This window comes from Tachyglossus aculeatus, chromosome 3, assembly GCF_015852505.1.
Source record: "Tachyglossus aculeatus isolate mTacAcu1 chromosome 3, mTacAcu1.pri, whole genome shotgun sequence".
Taxonomy (NCBI): Eukaryota; Metazoa; Chordata; class Mammalia; order Monotremata; family Tachyglossidae; genus Tachyglossus; species Tachyglossus aculeatus.
In genome coordinates, this window is record NC_052068.1 from 39,711,121 (window position 1) to 39,727,591 (window position 16,471).

Below are 16,471 nucleotides of genomic sequence, written 5' to 3' on the forward strand. Positions count from 1 at the left end.
AATAATAATAATAATGATGGCATTTATTAAGCATTTGCTATGTGCAACGCACTGTTCTAAGCGCTGGGGAGGTTACAAGGCAATCAGGTTGTCCCACGGGGGGCTCACGGTCTTCATCCCCATTTTACAGATGAGGTAACTGAGGCACAGAGCAGTTAAGTGACTTGCCCAAAGTCACACAGCTGACAATTGGCGGAGCTGGGATTTGAACCCATGACTCCTGACTCCAAAGCCCAGGCTCTTTCCACTGAGCCACGCTGCTTCTGGAGGGAAAGGGGAGGTAGTAGGGGAAGATATGGCAGCAGTTGAAAGTGGGAGACCGCCCTGCTTCCCTTTGCCTCAGCTCCTGCCACTGAAAGAAGCATCGGAAACAGAATGGCCTAGTGGAAAGAGCACGGGCCTAGGAGTCATAGGATCTGAGTTCTAATTCTGGCTCTGCCATTTGTCTGCTGTGTGACCCTGAGCGAGTCACTTAACTAGGTGAAGTGACTTCTCTGTGCCTCCGTTACTTGATCTGCAAGTGGGGATTAAAGCTGTGAGCACCGTATGGGACATGGATTGTGTCCAACCACATTGTCTTGTACTTACCCCAGCCCTCATTTCAGTGCCTGGCTCTTAGGAAGTGCTTAATACATATCATTTTAAAAAAAAAAAAAAGAAAGCTACACTTGGGCTAACAACAGCCTGAAAATGAATGTGGTGGCTGTTGGCGGAGAGATTCGGGCGGGCTCCCATATGATGTCATTGTCTGAGCCTCAGTTCCCTCATCTGTAAAAATGGGGATTGAGACTGTGAGCCCCTCGTGGGACAACTTGATCGCATTGTATCCCCCCAGCGCTTAGAACAGTGCTGCTTTGCACATAGTAAGCGCTTAACAAATGCCATTATTATTATTATTATTATTATTATTATTTTCATGTGCCCGGTATAATGCACATGAAGGTAGCCATACTGGGGAGGCGGCAGTAATTTTCTTCCCACCTCTGGGAGGGCAGATTTCTGGAGCCACCCTTGTAGGTGAGGTGGTAAGTAATTCATGTCAAAGGGGCCCAAAGCTGGCTGACCCAGAGTTTGGGATTTTCCTATCATTACAGCCATTTTTCAGAGGGTGAGCTCTCTGAGCTGTGATCCCTTCCGAAGCCCTGTGTTGCTGTTGCTGGTTACTGCCCACAGAAGCAACAGGGTCAAGGTCCACGTGATTGCACAGCGGGCTTAGAGCAGCAGCCTCCACGTTTGAGCACTGAATCATTCTCCTCACTCTCAAGGCCATTATCCTCTCGGCGTGGGCAGGGGCATGGACGGCTCCAGGGGCGGTCAGGGATATTTTCCCGATTCACATTAATGCTTGGGAAAATTTGTCAGGAGAATGATTTGTTGTCATTTCGAACGAGCCTCAGCTCTGCCACTCTGATGTGGCAGACCTAACATCTGGGCCTAGGTAGTAAGCCTCGGCCGTGGTTGTGGTGGTAGCTTAGACTGTGAGCCCACTGTTGGGTAGGGACTGTCTCTGTATGTTGCCAATTTGTACTTCCCAAGCACTTAGTACAGTGCTCTGCACATAGTAAGCGCTCAATAAATACGATTGATGATGATGATGATGAGTTTCCGCCAGGCACTGCACTAAGCGCTGGATTGGAGCCGAGCAAATTGAGTCTGGCACAGTCCCTGTACCACGTTGGTCTCAGTCCCCATTTTACAGATGAGGTAACTGAGGCCCAGAGAAGTAAAGTGACTTGCCCAAGGTCACACAGCAGACAAGCGGAGGAACCAGGATTAGAACCCATGACCTTCTGACTTTCAGGCCTGTGCTTTACACTCTATGCCATGCTGCTTCTCATAACTGAGAAGCATAACTGAGAAGCCGCGTGGCTCAGTGGGAACAGCCCGGGCTTTGGAGTCAGAGGTCATGGGTTCGAATCCCAGCTATGCCAATTGTCAGCTGTGTGACTTTGGGCAAGTCACTTAACTTCTCTGGGCCTCAGTTACCTCATCTGGAAAATGGGGATTAAGACCGTGAGCCCCCCCTTGGGACAACCTGATCACTTTGTAATCTCCCCAGCGCTTAGAACAGTGCTTTGCACATAGAAAGCACTTAATAAATGCCATTATTATTATTGTTATTATAATGATATGGTAATGATCTTGTAATGATGTCATAAGTGGAAGCCTGCCGGAGGTCCCTGGAACTTAGGCCACCTCACTTTGCATCAGAGTAAGATTGTGCCAATCGTCCTTATATTCACACAGCTATGTTGGACAGAGCTCTTGCCGGAGGCACTGAAACAATGAAACCCACCACTGCCACCATGGCATTTCTGGATGGCTAGCATCCCTGCTTCAATCAATCAGTGTACCTATTGAGCGCTTACTTTGTGCAGAGCACTGTACTAAGCACTTGGGAGAGTACACCACAACAGTATAACAGACACATTACCTGTCCAAACTGAGCTTTTAGCCTAGTGGGTGTCCCTGAAAACATGGATGCCTCTTCCAAGCCACTACACTCGGTGGTGAGACCTGAAGTGAAAGGAGCCTGGGTAACTTAAAATAAAAATACCCAACATAAAATTGCCTATCTGGTGCCATATCAGGTTTTTTTTTTTTTTTCTTATAGTATTTGTTAAGAGCTTGCTATGAGCCAGGCACAGTTCTAAGTGCTGGGGTAGATACAAGGTCATCAGGTTGGACACAGTCCATATCCCAAATTGGACTCAAAGTCTTAATCCCCACTTCACACTGAAGTGAAGTGAGGCGACTTGCCCAAGGTCACAGAGCAGACAAGTGTTGGACCCAGGATTAGAATTCAGGTCCTTTTGACTCCCGGGCTCATGCTCTATCCACTAGGCCACACTGCTTCTTGACAGTTCTGGGCAGGGGACCTGACGGTGGTCACCTTATCTAAAGAATGATAATAATAAAAATGGTATTTGTTAAGCACTTACTTTGTGCCAAACACTGTTCTAAGCACTAGGGTAGGTATAAGATAGTTGGGTTGGACAGTCCCTGTCCCACATGAGGCTCACAGTCTTAATCCCCTTCCCTCCAGGCTCGCATCTTCTCCTGCCTTCAGGGCATCTCCATCTGGATGTCTGCCCGCCACCTAAAACTCAACATGTCCAAGACTGAACTCCTTGTCTTCCCTCCCAAACCCTGCCCTCTCTCTGACTTTCCCATCTCTGTTCACGGCACTACCATGCTTCCCGTCTCACAAGCCCGCAACCTTGGTGTCATCCTCGACTCTGCTCTCTCATTCACCCCTCACATCCAAGCCGTCACCAAAACCGGCCAGTCTCAGCTCCGCAACATTGCCAAGATCCGCCCTTTCCTCTCCATCCATACCGCTACCCTGCTCGTTCAAGCTCTCATCCTATCCCGTCTGGACTACTGCATCAGCCTCCTCTCTGATCTCCCATCCTCATGTGTCTCCCCACTTCAATTCATACTTCACGCCGCTGCCCAGATTGTCTTTGTCCAGAAACGCTATGGGCGTGTTACTCCCCTCCTCAAAAATCTCCAGTGGCTACCAGTCAATCTGCGCATCAGGCAGAAACTCCTCACCTTTGGCTTCAAGGCTGTCCATCACCTCGCCCCCTCCTACCTCACCTCCCTTCTCTCCTTCTCCAGCCCAGCCCACACCCTCCACTCCTCTGCCACTAATCTCCTCACCATGCCTCATTCTCGCCTGTCCCACTGTCGACCCCCGGCCCATGTCCTCCCTCTGGTCTGGAATGCCCTCCCTCTGCCCATCCGCCAAGCTAGCTCTCTTCCTCCCTTCAAGGCCCTACTGAGAGCTCACCTTCTCCAGGAGGCCTTCCCAGACTGAGCCCCCTCCTTCCTCTCCCCCTCACCCCCCTCTCCATCCCCCCGTCTTACCACCTGTATATATGTATATATGTTTGTACATATTTATTACTCTATTTATTTTACTTGTACATATCTATTCTATTTTATTTTGTTAATATGTTTGGTTTTGTTCTCTGTCTCCCCCTTCTAGACTATGAGCCCACTGTTGGGTAGGGACCGTCTCTATATGTTGCCAACTTGTACTTCCCAAGTGCTTAGTACAGTGCTCTACACACAGTAAGCACTCAATACATATGATTGATTGATTGATTGATTAATCTCCATTTTATGGATGAGTTAACTGAGTCACAGAGAATAATAATAATAATGGCATTTGTTAAGCACTTACTATGTGCCAAGCACTGTTCTAAGTGCTGGAGTAGATACAAGGTTCTCAGGTTATTCCAAGTGGGGCTCATAGTTTTAACCCCCATTTTACAGATGAGGTAACTGAGGCATAGAAAAGTTGTGACTTGCCCAAAGTCACGCAGCTGACAAGTGACGGAGCTGGGATTAGAACCCACTTCCTCCGACTCCCAAGCCTGTGCACTAAGCCATGCCGCTTCCCCTGAGAAGAGAAGTAAAGTGACTTGCCCAAGGTCACACAGCAGACCATTTGTGTAGCCAGGATTAGAACCTGTGACCTCCTGTCTCCCACACCTGTGCTCTATCCACTACGCCACACTGTTTCCCATTGTGGCTTTATGTACTGGGCACGCAGTTCATTGTCTTATAGGGGAAGCGTTAATGTCACTCAAAGTGATCCATATTCTGATCTCTTTCCAATCAACTAGTCTCTTTACAGTTAAATTATTACTTAAATGAGGTTTTTGATGGCATGTATTAAGCGTTTACTATGTGCAAAGCACTGTTCTAAGCTCTGGGGAGGTTACAAGGTGATCAGGTTGTCCCACGGGGGGCTCACAGTCTTCACCCCCATTTTACAGATGAGGTAACTGAAGCACAGAGAATTTGTGACGTGCCCAAAGTCACACAGCTGACAATTGGCGGAGACGGGATTTGAACCCATGGCTTCTGACTCCAAAGCCCGGGCTCTTTCCTACTGAGCCACGCTGCTTCTCATAGTTGAAAACAGCTCTTAAGAAATATTGGTTTACATTCCACTATAACTCTAAATTCTAGTTGATGGAAATCAAACAACCCAGCATATCAAGCATCAGTGTGGCTCAGTAGAAAGAGCCTGGGCTTGGGAGTTAGAGGTCATGGGTTCTAATCCCGGCTCCACCACTTGTCAGCTGTGTGACTTTGGGCAAATCACTTAACTTCTCTGTGCCTCAGTTCCCTCATCTGTAAAATGGAGATTAAGACTGTGAGCCCCACGTGGGACAATTTTGATTACCTTGTATTGCCCCCAGGGCTTAGAACAGTGCTTGACACATAGTAAGCGCTTAACAAATACCAACATTATTATATTATTATTATTATTCCCTAGTAGCAAAATTAAAGTCTAATTTTGGGGAGCTCATAGCGCAGTAAAATTATGTGTTTCTTTAATGTATAAACAGTTCCTTAAACATGCTTTCTGACCAAATAGATCCAATCTTTTAGACTGTGAGCCCACTGTTGGTTAGGGACTGTCTCTATATGTTGCCAATTTGTACTTCCCAAGCGCTTAGTACAGTGCTCTGCACACAGTAAGCGCTCAATAAATACGATTGATGATGATCTTTGAAAGCAAAGGATGTTGATACAAATGATTCAGTGGTCTTTATTGGGAACTTACTGTTGTAGAGCACTGCATTAAGTAGTTGGGAGAGTACAACAGAGTTCATTCATTCAATCGTATTGAGCACTTCCTGTGTGCAGAGTACTGTACTAAGCGCTTGGGAAGGTAGATATCTTCCTTGTCCACAAAAAGCTTACAGTCTAGCTATGGAAATGGGTGTTGACAAATTATGGATATGTACATTAATACTTGAGACTGAGGGTAGAGTGAATATCAAGTGCTTAGTATTATATAGGGTGAATATTAAGTGCTTAGTACGGTGCTTTGCCCACAATAAGTGCTCAATAAATACGATTGAATGAATGAATATCAAGGGCTTAAAAGGTACAGATTCCAAAGCATACACACAAGGAAGAGAGAGTGTGGGGAGATGAGAGCTTAGCCAGGGAAGACTTGATATGAAGTGCGGGCTCTCTAGCTCTCAGGGGTCTGGACCACAATTACTCTGAGAGAGAATGTGGAAATCTGCAATTGGTCTAAAAGTGTTACTTTAGTTGTTAGTTTCGGCCTCTTCACCCACGTGACTTACCGGAACTGTTAGAGAGGAAGCTCCCTTTCCTGCTTTCTTCCTTGGATGCGGCCACAGAGCAGTTAAATTGGCCCTAAGTAGGACAGTAGGGAGAAAATCTAAGAACTTGGAGGTCCCCTAACTCCACAATGAGAAATGACTCTATCTCTAGGGCAGTGGTTTATTTTCTCAGCAGGGAAAAACTGGTAAAAGAGAAATCCACGAATTCAGAAAACTAAAACGTTCAAGTCACTTGATTACAGTTGACTCAGTTTCCTCCCCATCACCTGAAAGAGTTAGGTGGCAAGGGCAGCTGCATTTTCGAGAACCATTTTCCTAAATGTTGCCAACTTGTACTTCCCAAGCGCTTAGTACAGTGCTCTGTGCGCGGTAAGCGCTCAATAAATACGATTGATTGATTGATTGATAAATGCCTGTGTTTCCTCAAAGAATGAACTTAATTTATAAAACATTCTAGGTCCTGACTTTCAAAGCCCTACTAAGGACCTTTCGTATTTCCTCAGTTCATAGGTGCCACTTACAATGATTTGTGTTTTCAAAAAAGAATGAGACTAAATGATTCTGGAGGATAGGGAGAGGAGGTCGTGAAGTGTGTGTAGGGTAAAGAAAATCTTCTATGAATCAGTCAATCGATGTTTATTGAGCGTGTTCCGTGTGCAGAGCTCTGTAGTAAGCATTTGGGAGAGTTAGTTGATGTGATCCCTACCCACAGGGAGCTTCCAGTCTACCGAAGGAAACAGTCATTTAAATGGATTTCAAATTTGTATGAACCCCAGAGGAAATCGTCATTTCTGCTGACCTACTATAAGCTGTTACCATAACTGATGGCTTGCAGAAACAATAGCTTATTAACTGCTAACACAGCAGAGAACATTTCCTACAGAATTCCATCTTCTAAACTAAACTAAAGGGCATGAAAAGTGTGTGTCCTGCTTGCTGCTTGAAAGTGCATGGACGGGGCATGCACTTTGACATTATTGTTTTGGAATTGCCAGTGGAGCCCCCTGTAGTGGTTTTCAAAATAAATTTCCTCATAACATTCCTCTTCTTACTTTGTAAATACAGTATGTCATGTTTGAAGTTGTGGCATTGAGCCACTGAGACATTGATTCCTCTGCAATTTTCAGCATATTGTGCCCCCAAACTAATGCCTTGGTGTCTGGTTAAGCTTAGTTCAGTGCTTTGCATACCGTAAGCATTCAATAAATATGATTGAATGGTTGGTTTTTCTTCAGTTTTTATACTGGGCTCAGATTTCTGATGATTTCCTTCCCAGATGTCTGTCTGGAAACTGTTGTGTTCCTTGTTATAATGACCTGGGTTCTAATTCTGGCTCTGCCACTTGCCTGCCGTGTGACCTTGGGGAAGCCACTTCCCTTCTCTGTCCTCAGTTACCTCATCTGTAAAATGGGGATTATGACTGTGAGCCCCATGTTAGTCAATCGTATTTATTGAGCACTGTACTAAGTGCTTGGAAGAGTACAATATAGAAGATGTTTGCTGCCCACAGTGAGCTTACAGTCAAGAGGAACATGGACAGGGTCCAACCTGGTTAGCTTGTATCTACCCCAGTACTTAGTACAGTGCCTGGCACATAGTAGGTGCTTAACAAATTCCATTCCACCCCCCCCCCCCCAAAAAAAAATGAGAGAGAAGCAGCACGTCATAGCTATGTGGCTCATAGGTCTGAGGGATCCTGAGAGGCCCAAACTCTGGCATTGACTTGCCCTGGGGCATTGGGACAGATCAGTTTGGCTTCAGGGTCTTTATATCCGAGACCATATGAGGCTCAATTGAGACTGCATGTGATCTGATTATCAGTATCTATCCCAGCGCTTAGCACAGTGCTGAGGTGCTGAGACAGTGCTGAATAAATAAATACTGTAATTATAGTAATGGGTTTGTTAAAGTGATTTGAGATTCTGGGATGAAAGGAAAGGTAGGAAGTACTTATTGTTACTATATCCTGCACGTAAGTACACAGTCTGTAACTCAAAGTGCTTCCACATTCAGATTACCGAGTATTTGTTTTGATAGTTGGGGAGAAGAAGAAAAAAATGTGGTGCGCCGCAGGCAGATTACCGAGTATTTGTTTTGATAGTTGGGGAGAAGAAAAAAAAATGTGGTGCGTCCTGATGATAATGTGGTTTTTCTGTTTCTCACCAGCTATTTGGAGACTGGGAGGCCCAGCTGAGGAGGATAATGAAGATGATTGCTGGAGGGGGTCTGTCTATCACGGGGTCCCACAATATGTGTGGGGACTATCTCTACAGTGGTCACACCGTCATGTTAACCCTGACCTACTTATTTATCAAAGAGTGTGAGTAGTTTAACAGTGGGTTTCCTCAGATGGCCTACTCCTCCCCTCCCTAGCCCCCTCCAACCCTAGACTGTTTCTTTGATAAATATTTGTGTGTTGGTCTGGGACCGGGGAGCAGAAGAGAGAGTGGACATGGCTGAAGTTGTTCTGCTTGAAGGTGCCAAGTAAAGGAAGTACGGCAGCAGTTTAATTCTGTTAATCATCACTGGGTGAATATTCACCGAAAACAAGACATAAAAGCATGTGCAAAGGACAGAACATGTCAGGTTCTGTTATCTGGATTATAGCATTATCACTGTGCATTGTCTTCAGATTGAGCTGTCCAACGAGATTGTGAAATCTCCCTCAGAAACCTTTAATGCTTAGGAGAAGTAGATGCTGACTTCAATACCTTAAGCTAAGCCTTCTGAGAGGTGAGCAAGTAAGTCAGCCAGTCTTTTGACATCCCTTCCAGGGGATGTATTTTCCTTGTGTTCACTGTAGAGTGAGACATGAGCTTAATGAACACCAACTGAGATCTTAAGGAAATCAAATTCTTGGGCAGAATACCATGTCACTGTACAAAGCAGTATTTGTTGGCAAATGCATATCGATACCTAGAAGGAACATTAAATCTTAATCATATCATTATAGTTGTTGAAGTTATTGTAGGTCTGGGTAGTATCTAGAATTCTACATGAAATAAAGGAACTGGATGTCCGTTTTATGTTTCAGGGTAGCAGGCACATGGTGGCCTCTCATTGTTTAATCCCTTAAGGGCTAGTTTTGAAGACTTGATTACTGGGTGGTTGCAAATAATCCTTGTGATTATGCAACGTTTGCTTGTCCTTTCTCTCGGAAAAACAACTTGTTTGTTTTGTTTTTATATCCTGGAAGGCAATGCCCTCTCCCCTCCTCCCCACCGGAATGCACCCTGCACCCCAGTCAGGCAGCTGACGTTCTCGTAAATTGTGTTTCACTGATAATTCTCCCAATCCTAAAAAGTCTAAATTCCAATCCTAAGGGAACCGTGCTAAGGCTATGTTGGCATGCCGGATGGAAGTGATATGTTTTCTCCTTTCCCAATCTCGTCCAGCTCACCGCCGACCTCTAGCCCAAATCCTGCCCTTCCCCTCCACATCTGCCAGACCACCACTCTCTCCACCTTTAAAGCATTATTAAAGTCATATCTCCTCCAAGAGGCCTTCCCTGATTAAACCCTCTCTTCCCCGGTTCCTTCCCCCCATGCATCACCTACACACTTGGATCCCTGACCTCTGGATATTTGATATTTGCCCCACAGCACTTATGTACATATCTTTAAACTATATATTTTATCTTATATTGTCTGCCTTCCCCTCCAGACTGTAAGCTCATAATGGGCAAGGAACGTGTCTGCTCTTTCTGTTGTATTGTACTCTCCCAAGCACATGTACAGTGCTGTGCACATAGTAAGCGCTCAGTAAATACCCTTGACTGACTGATTTCAGATTCACCTCGGAGACTCTGGTGGTATCACTGGATTTGTTGGATTCTCAGCGTGGTTGGAATCTTCTGTATCCTCCTAGCTCATGACCACTACACTGTGGACGTGGTGGTGGCTTATTACATCACTACAAGACTCTTCTGGTGGTATCACACGATGGCCAATCAGCAAGTGAGTCCCCCCCGCCATTTCTAGTTTAACGTCTGGGTCGGGGGTGGGGGTTATAAATCCTTATAAGAGACAGAAACAAAGAGGATTATATCCACTGTTTTATGAAGAGTTTCCTTTTCCCAGAGAGTGGAAATCAGAAACACACACACACACACACACACACACACACACACACACTCACGTTTTAAGTTTTGTCAGTTAAGCACTCGGATTAAGTAGAAATGATAATGACATAGGAAATAGTCTTCCTGCCAGGACTATAAACATGACCCAGGCCTATGCCCATCTTCTGCTTTGTTTCTGTTTTTATCCTGATGCCTGAGCTAGCAGGTGTCTCAGAGTCCACAGTTGGGTAGAGTGAAAAAATTGCCATGCCTCCTTTCACCTGTGGCAGCCCTAAGGAGGTTGAGGGAGGCTGAGAAGCCTAGAAATGGGGAGAAGTTCAGTGAATAATGATGGTATTTGTTAAGCGCTTGCTATGTGCAAAGCACTATTCTAAGCACTGGGGGGATACAAGGTGATCAGGTTGTCCCACGTGAGGCTCACAGTCTTAATCCCCATTTTACAGATGAGGTAACTGAGAATTTATGCAACTTGCCCAAAGTCACACAGCTGACAAGCGGCGGAGCTGGGATTGGAACCCATGACCTCTGACTCCCAAACCCTGGCTCTTTCCACTGAGCCATGTTGTTTCTCTGGGTGAATGCAGTGTATGGATCATTCTACCTACTTTCCCAGAGAGTGGAAATCAGAAACACACACACGTTTTGAGTTTTGTCAGTTAAGCACTCGGATTAATAGAAATGATAATGATATAGGAAATAGTCTTCCTGCCAGGACTATAAACATGACCCAGGCCTATGCCCATCTTCTGCTTTGTTTCTGTTTTTTTCCTGATGCCTGAGCCAGCAGGAGTCTCAGAGTCCACAGTTGGGTAGAGTGAAAAAGTGGCAGGCTGGTACTTCTACCTGCCTACTAAGGCCAAGCGCTTACTGTGTGCTGAGCACTGTACTAAGCGCTGGGAAGAGTACTAAGCGATTCCAACACAAAACCAAGATTTACACCAGAAAATCCCAAAATGGATCTTCAGTTCCCACTTCCTGGGCTACCTTCCCATCAGCTTAATTAAGGAGTAGAGGCTTACCCACATGGTGCCAGCTCTGAAGAGAGAGCAGGGCAAGATCCTGTCTCCACCCCATTCAGGGGAATTTAGGGGACTTGGCTCCACCCAGAACTACACCGTACAATGAAACAAACTGTTGAAATCTGCAGATAATTTCTGGGTAATTCAACACCTCAGGGTCTCCTCTCTGCTCGTCCATCTCAAACTTTCTGGCTCTTTCTCCTTACCTTTCCTGTCGCTTAGTTCTTAGCATTCCCTGCCCTACTGCAGCTCTGTATCTGGTTGCTTTCTCAGCTGAATGTGTACTTAACCTTCTTTTCTTTTCATGTCTGCCTTCCCTGCTAGACTGTAAGCTGAAGGGAGGATAGAGTAGCTACCGAATCTGTTATATTGTAGTCCCCTAAACGTATAGTACAGTATTGTGAACACAGTAAGCGCTCAGGAAATACAACTGATTTATTGATTGATACAAAGGCATCATGAGTCAGCCCCTTTGCTTCCTGGGAAATGTAGACTCGCCTTTTCCCTCCCTACAGTTTCCTTGCCAACCTTCAACAGGATTTTTCGGCTGACCGAAGACTGACCCCCGAACAACAGCGTTAACGCACCACGACCCAGCGGGCAGTTACCTTGTTAACCGCTGGGATTTTCGCAGCCGCCACATCAGCCAGTTATGTTTTCCAGGGCTCCTGCTGAGCCCATTCACCTTGGGTTTTTGATTCCTAGAGCGACACTCTTTATTTTTTTAAGGGAGCATATAATCAATTGATCGTATTTATTGAGTGCTTACTGTGGCGCAGAGCACTGTACTAAGCGCTTGGGAAGTACAAGCTGGCAAATAAGTGCTTACTGTGGGTCAAACACTGTTCTAAGTACTGGGGGAGATACAAAGTAATCGGGTCAGACTCAGCATTTAGTACAGCGTTCTGCATACATTAAGCACTCAGTAAATATGCATAAGTGAAAGAGCACAGTCCCTGTCCCACGTGGGGCTCATAGACTAAGTAGGAGGGTACAGCTATCAAATTGCCATTTTACAGTTGAGGAAACCGAGGCCCAGAGAAGTGACACAGCAGGCCAGTGGCAGAGCTGGGATTAGGAGCCAGGCCCCGTAATTTCCAGCTCCTGCTTTTATCCATGAGTTCACGCTTGCTTCCCCAGACCCACAGCAGCAGTTGGCGAGCTGACCTTTGCTCTTTGTTCTCTTCCTGCAGGTGCTAAAAGACGCCTCCCAAACGAACCTCCTGGCCAGGGTATGGTGGTACAGGCCCTTTCGGTACTTTGAGAAGAACGTCCAGGGCATCGTACCTCGCTCGTACCACTGGCCGTTCCCCTGGCCCGCCGTCCACCTCAGTAGGCAGGTAAAGTACAGCCGCTTGGTGAGCGACACATAACAGCCGGTCAAGAGGAACTGTCCAAAGTGCTAATAACCCCGCGAGAGGAGATGCCATACGATGAAAGCCTTCCCTAGCCCTTTTATCTTTGAACAGTTACCCTGACTTAACCGATTCAGTTACCTGGTCAGCACTGTGATCTTGATTTCTCTCCAAAGGACCTGCGTTGGACCACAATAAAGAGAATTGAACTTACCATGCACTGTATCCATTTGTTGTTAATAGGTTTGGGATTTTCATGACCCCATGGCCACGCTCCTTTGGATGTGAGGCGACAGAATAAACGTGAGCTTTTGTAAATCATAAGTTCTGGTCTTTCCAGTCGTGTCTGGGAATAAAGCATATTATTTTCTTGGGAAAACATACTTTTCATATCTCTTGCCCCGAAGATTGGGCTGTAAGCCATTTTCTAGCAAATGTCTATATGAAGGTGTTTCTAAGTACCTGAATGGGATTCAATTCAGAAATCTTTCTACCTATTGCATCAATGTTGAAATAAAATGATAGACACAGAAAGGTTTGGTAACTTTTGATTTTGTAAAATCAAATAGTGACAGTGTCAAAAAGTGCAAAAAAAAATATATATATATATATATTCTGTTGTAAAGTGATTTTTCTAAGTATTTCCTAACTTTATTTTTCAAAATGATGTGTATGAATCAAAATTTAAAGATTTTTATGAGTCAGAGAGGAGAGGTAAAATAAAAAGTGCTTCTCGGGAGAGAGATTTGTCTATGTTTCTAGTGCCTTTCTCGTCTTGATTGTATGGTCTGTAGGCGTCTTCAATGTCTTTATTTAAAACACAGTATTCCAGGAAAAGAGCATTCTATGTATACATGACTGCATTTTGCATTTATAGCTCAAACCAGAAATTTGCTTACCATATTAAAGTTGTGATGACTTAAGGGAAGAGGGAACCAAATAGAGAGAAGAGATTGAGTCTTTTCATCCCTTTAGCCAGGTGACAATGACATGCTCTCTTTCAGTGATCTTTGTGGCCGGTTTGGGATCTGGATTTTAACTCTACCATGAAAACAGCCATCAGTACCCTTTTAAATTTTTTTTTATTTTGGTAAATGATCACTTAAAACTCGATAGCGCTGAAAAAATTATCCATAGTCATGACTGTTTTGTTGGCAAATGACAAGAAAAAAATCTATTTCTTTAAAAATATATTTCTGCAAAAACTGCATGGGACTCTAAGTTTCACTCCTACCATACATGTGTTTGGGGAAGAATTCTAAACCTATATTTGCCAATGGGCGGGACAAAATAGTTTTTTAAGAATGAAGAAATATATATAAAGAGATATATATATATATATACATATGTATGTATATATATATATCCATTCTGTATTTTATGTGCCGCAGAGTTATCTTCTGTAGGGGTTTTTGTGTATTCACAAGGTGATATTTGTATTGTAAAACAATAATGGTGAAGGAAAATAAAAAGGCTTTTAAAAAATGAGGTTGATTTTTATTTCTTTATGTATTTTGGTGATTTCAAAATGATGAAGGTGGAGAAAGTGTATCTGCTTCTTGAATGCAGTTTCAAGCCCAGGGTCAAGGCGGAAGTGAAGCCAACTCAAGATCTCTGTAAACTTGCATTATCCTTGCCTTAACTGTCACATAGGATCTTGTTTTTCTCCAAATAAATAGCACCATATACCTCAACTTCCTAGATAGATTGTTGGACTATCCAAAAATCCCACATCTGCCGATCGTGGTGTTCAAACTCAAATGACTGTCCTGGATTGTGCCAGAGATCTTGAATATGACCATTAATTTAATCATTCATTCTTGAAATCCAGTTCTTCCAGTCACATTTACTGAGCACCTCTTGGGGGTAGAATACGGTACTTAGCCTTTGGGAAAGTACAAGAGGAAAAAGTATACCTGATCCCCGCCTTCAAGGAGCCTCCATCATCATCATCATCAATCGTATTTATTGAGCGCTCACTATGTGCAGAGCACTGTACTAAGTACTTGGGAAGTACAAATTGGCAACATATAGAGACAGTCCCTACCCAACAGTGGGCTTACAGTCTGAAAGGGGAGGGGAGGTGGAAAATAAAATAAATCACAAATTAGAGGAAGTAACAGGTGTAAAGAAACGTACATCGTGGCCGCAGATGGTTTAGGTGGTGTGGTCATGCTAGAGTGGCAGTTGGAGAGAGGTGGAGGGTGAGGGAGGGAGAGGAGGATGTAGGGTTGGAACCTGGATTTTTCACACCCAGGGCTTCTTTCCCTACTGCCTGGTTGATCTGTGACGACTCTTGCTACCCATCTTCTCCACCCACTGCAGCCCAGAGCCGACTTCCAGCCACAAGTACTATTTTTCTACCTCCCACACTCCTCTCCTCACCCTGTTACCTACCTCTCCCTTCTCCACGGTCCCAAACGTACTGAGACACTGGGCTGCTGTGGCTCAGCTGGCAGGACCAGGTTCAACCCTCTTCTAGACTGTGAGCTTGCTGTTGGGTAGGGACCGTCTCTATATGTTGCCAATTTGTACTTCCCAAGCGCTTAGTACAGTGCCCTGCACACAGTAAGCGCTTAATAAATACGAATGAATGAATGAATGCTCCTAACTGGCTGAAGGGTGTGTGCTTAGGGGGAGTGATCCTAGAACCACTTTATGGGAAGCAGCATAGCCTAGTGGATAGAGCAATGGCCTAGGAGTCATTAATACGTGTTACTGAAGAAATACACACATGCTCACATACACACATATATGTATACATATATATAATATAAAGTATTTGGGTGCCAATGCTGACTCTGCCACTTGTCTGCTGTGTGACCTTGTGCAAGTCACTTCACTTCTCTGGGCCTCAGTTACTTCATCTGAAAAATGAGGATTGAGAACTTATGTGGGACAGGGACTGGCCCAACCTGATTAGCTTATTCATTCAGTCATTCAGTCGTATTTAGTTGAGCGCTTACTGTGTGCAGAGCACTGTACTAAGCGCTTGGGAAGGACAAGTCGGCAGCATATAGAGACGGTCCCTACCCAACAATGGGCTCACAGTCTAGAAGGGGGAGACAGACAACAAAACAAAACACGAGGACAGGTGTCAAAATTGTTAGAACAAATAGAATTAAAGTTAGATGCACATCATTAACAAAATAGAATAATAAATATGTACCAGTAAAATAGAGTAATAAATCTGTACAAATATGTGCACAAGTGCTGTGGGGATGGGAAGGAGGTAGAGTGGGGGGATGGGGAGGAGGAGAGGGAAAAAGGGGCTCAGTCTGGGAAGGCCTCTTGGAGGAGGTGAGCTCTCAGTAGGGCTTTGAAGGAAGATTGCTAGCTTGGTAGATGTGTGGAGGGAGTTTATATCGACCCTAGTGCTTAGTACAGTGCCTGGCAAAATAAGTGCTTAACAAATGCCATTATTATTATTATTATTGTTATCCACCAGGACAAGAGCCAGAGCCACCTCAGAATGCAGTGGCCGAGGGGTGGGAGGAGCAGAGAGGAATGCCTAAGACCAGTGGATTCCAAGACTACATGGGGGGCAGTGGTCAAGGAGTGGGGGAGTGGGAATGAGGGACACAGCTCTGAGCATCCTTTCTGCTGCCCATGAAAGTCCAAGCTTGATGCTACCTCCACAAACCCAGACTAGACCTTTTGTAATCAATCAATCAATTGTATTTATTGAGCGCTTACTGTGTGCAGAGCACTGTACTAAGCGCTTGGGAAGTACAAGTTGGCAACATAGACGGTCCCTACCCAACACTGGGCTTCCATCTCCTAAGCCAGTCTCAGGGTGGCTACCTCCCAACGGAAGAAGGCGGCAATGTTGAACGGAGGAAGTGGCAAGGATTGAATCACTCATGGCTTCAACTGTCCACTCCAATAATCCCCAGC

At 44.9% G+C, this 16,471-nt stretch overlaps 1 protein-coding gene across 4 annotated transcripts in view; it reads left to right on the forward strand.

The window, feature by feature from the left end:
- SGMS1 (sphingomyelin synthase 1) overlaps positions 1-14,062 on the forward strand; it is a 326,914-nt gene extending 312,852 nt beyond the window's left edge. For all 4 annotated transcript variants that reach the window (XM_038743561.1, XM_038743560.1, XM_038743559.1 and 1 more), the window contains 4 exons: positions 8,286-8,439; positions 9,909-10,075; positions 12,413-12,559; positions 12,818-14,062. In XM_038743561.1, the coding sequence (XP_038599489.1) occupies positions 8,286-8,439; positions 9,909-10,075; positions 12,413-12,559; positions 12,818-12,862 (513 nt within the window). In that variant the 3' untranslated portion in view covers positions 12,863-14,062. The remainder of the gene's footprint in view (positions 1-8,285; positions 8,440-9,908; positions 10,076-12,412; positions 12,560-12,817) is intronic.
- The last annotated feature ends 2,409 nt before the right edge of the window (positions 14,063-16,471 follow it).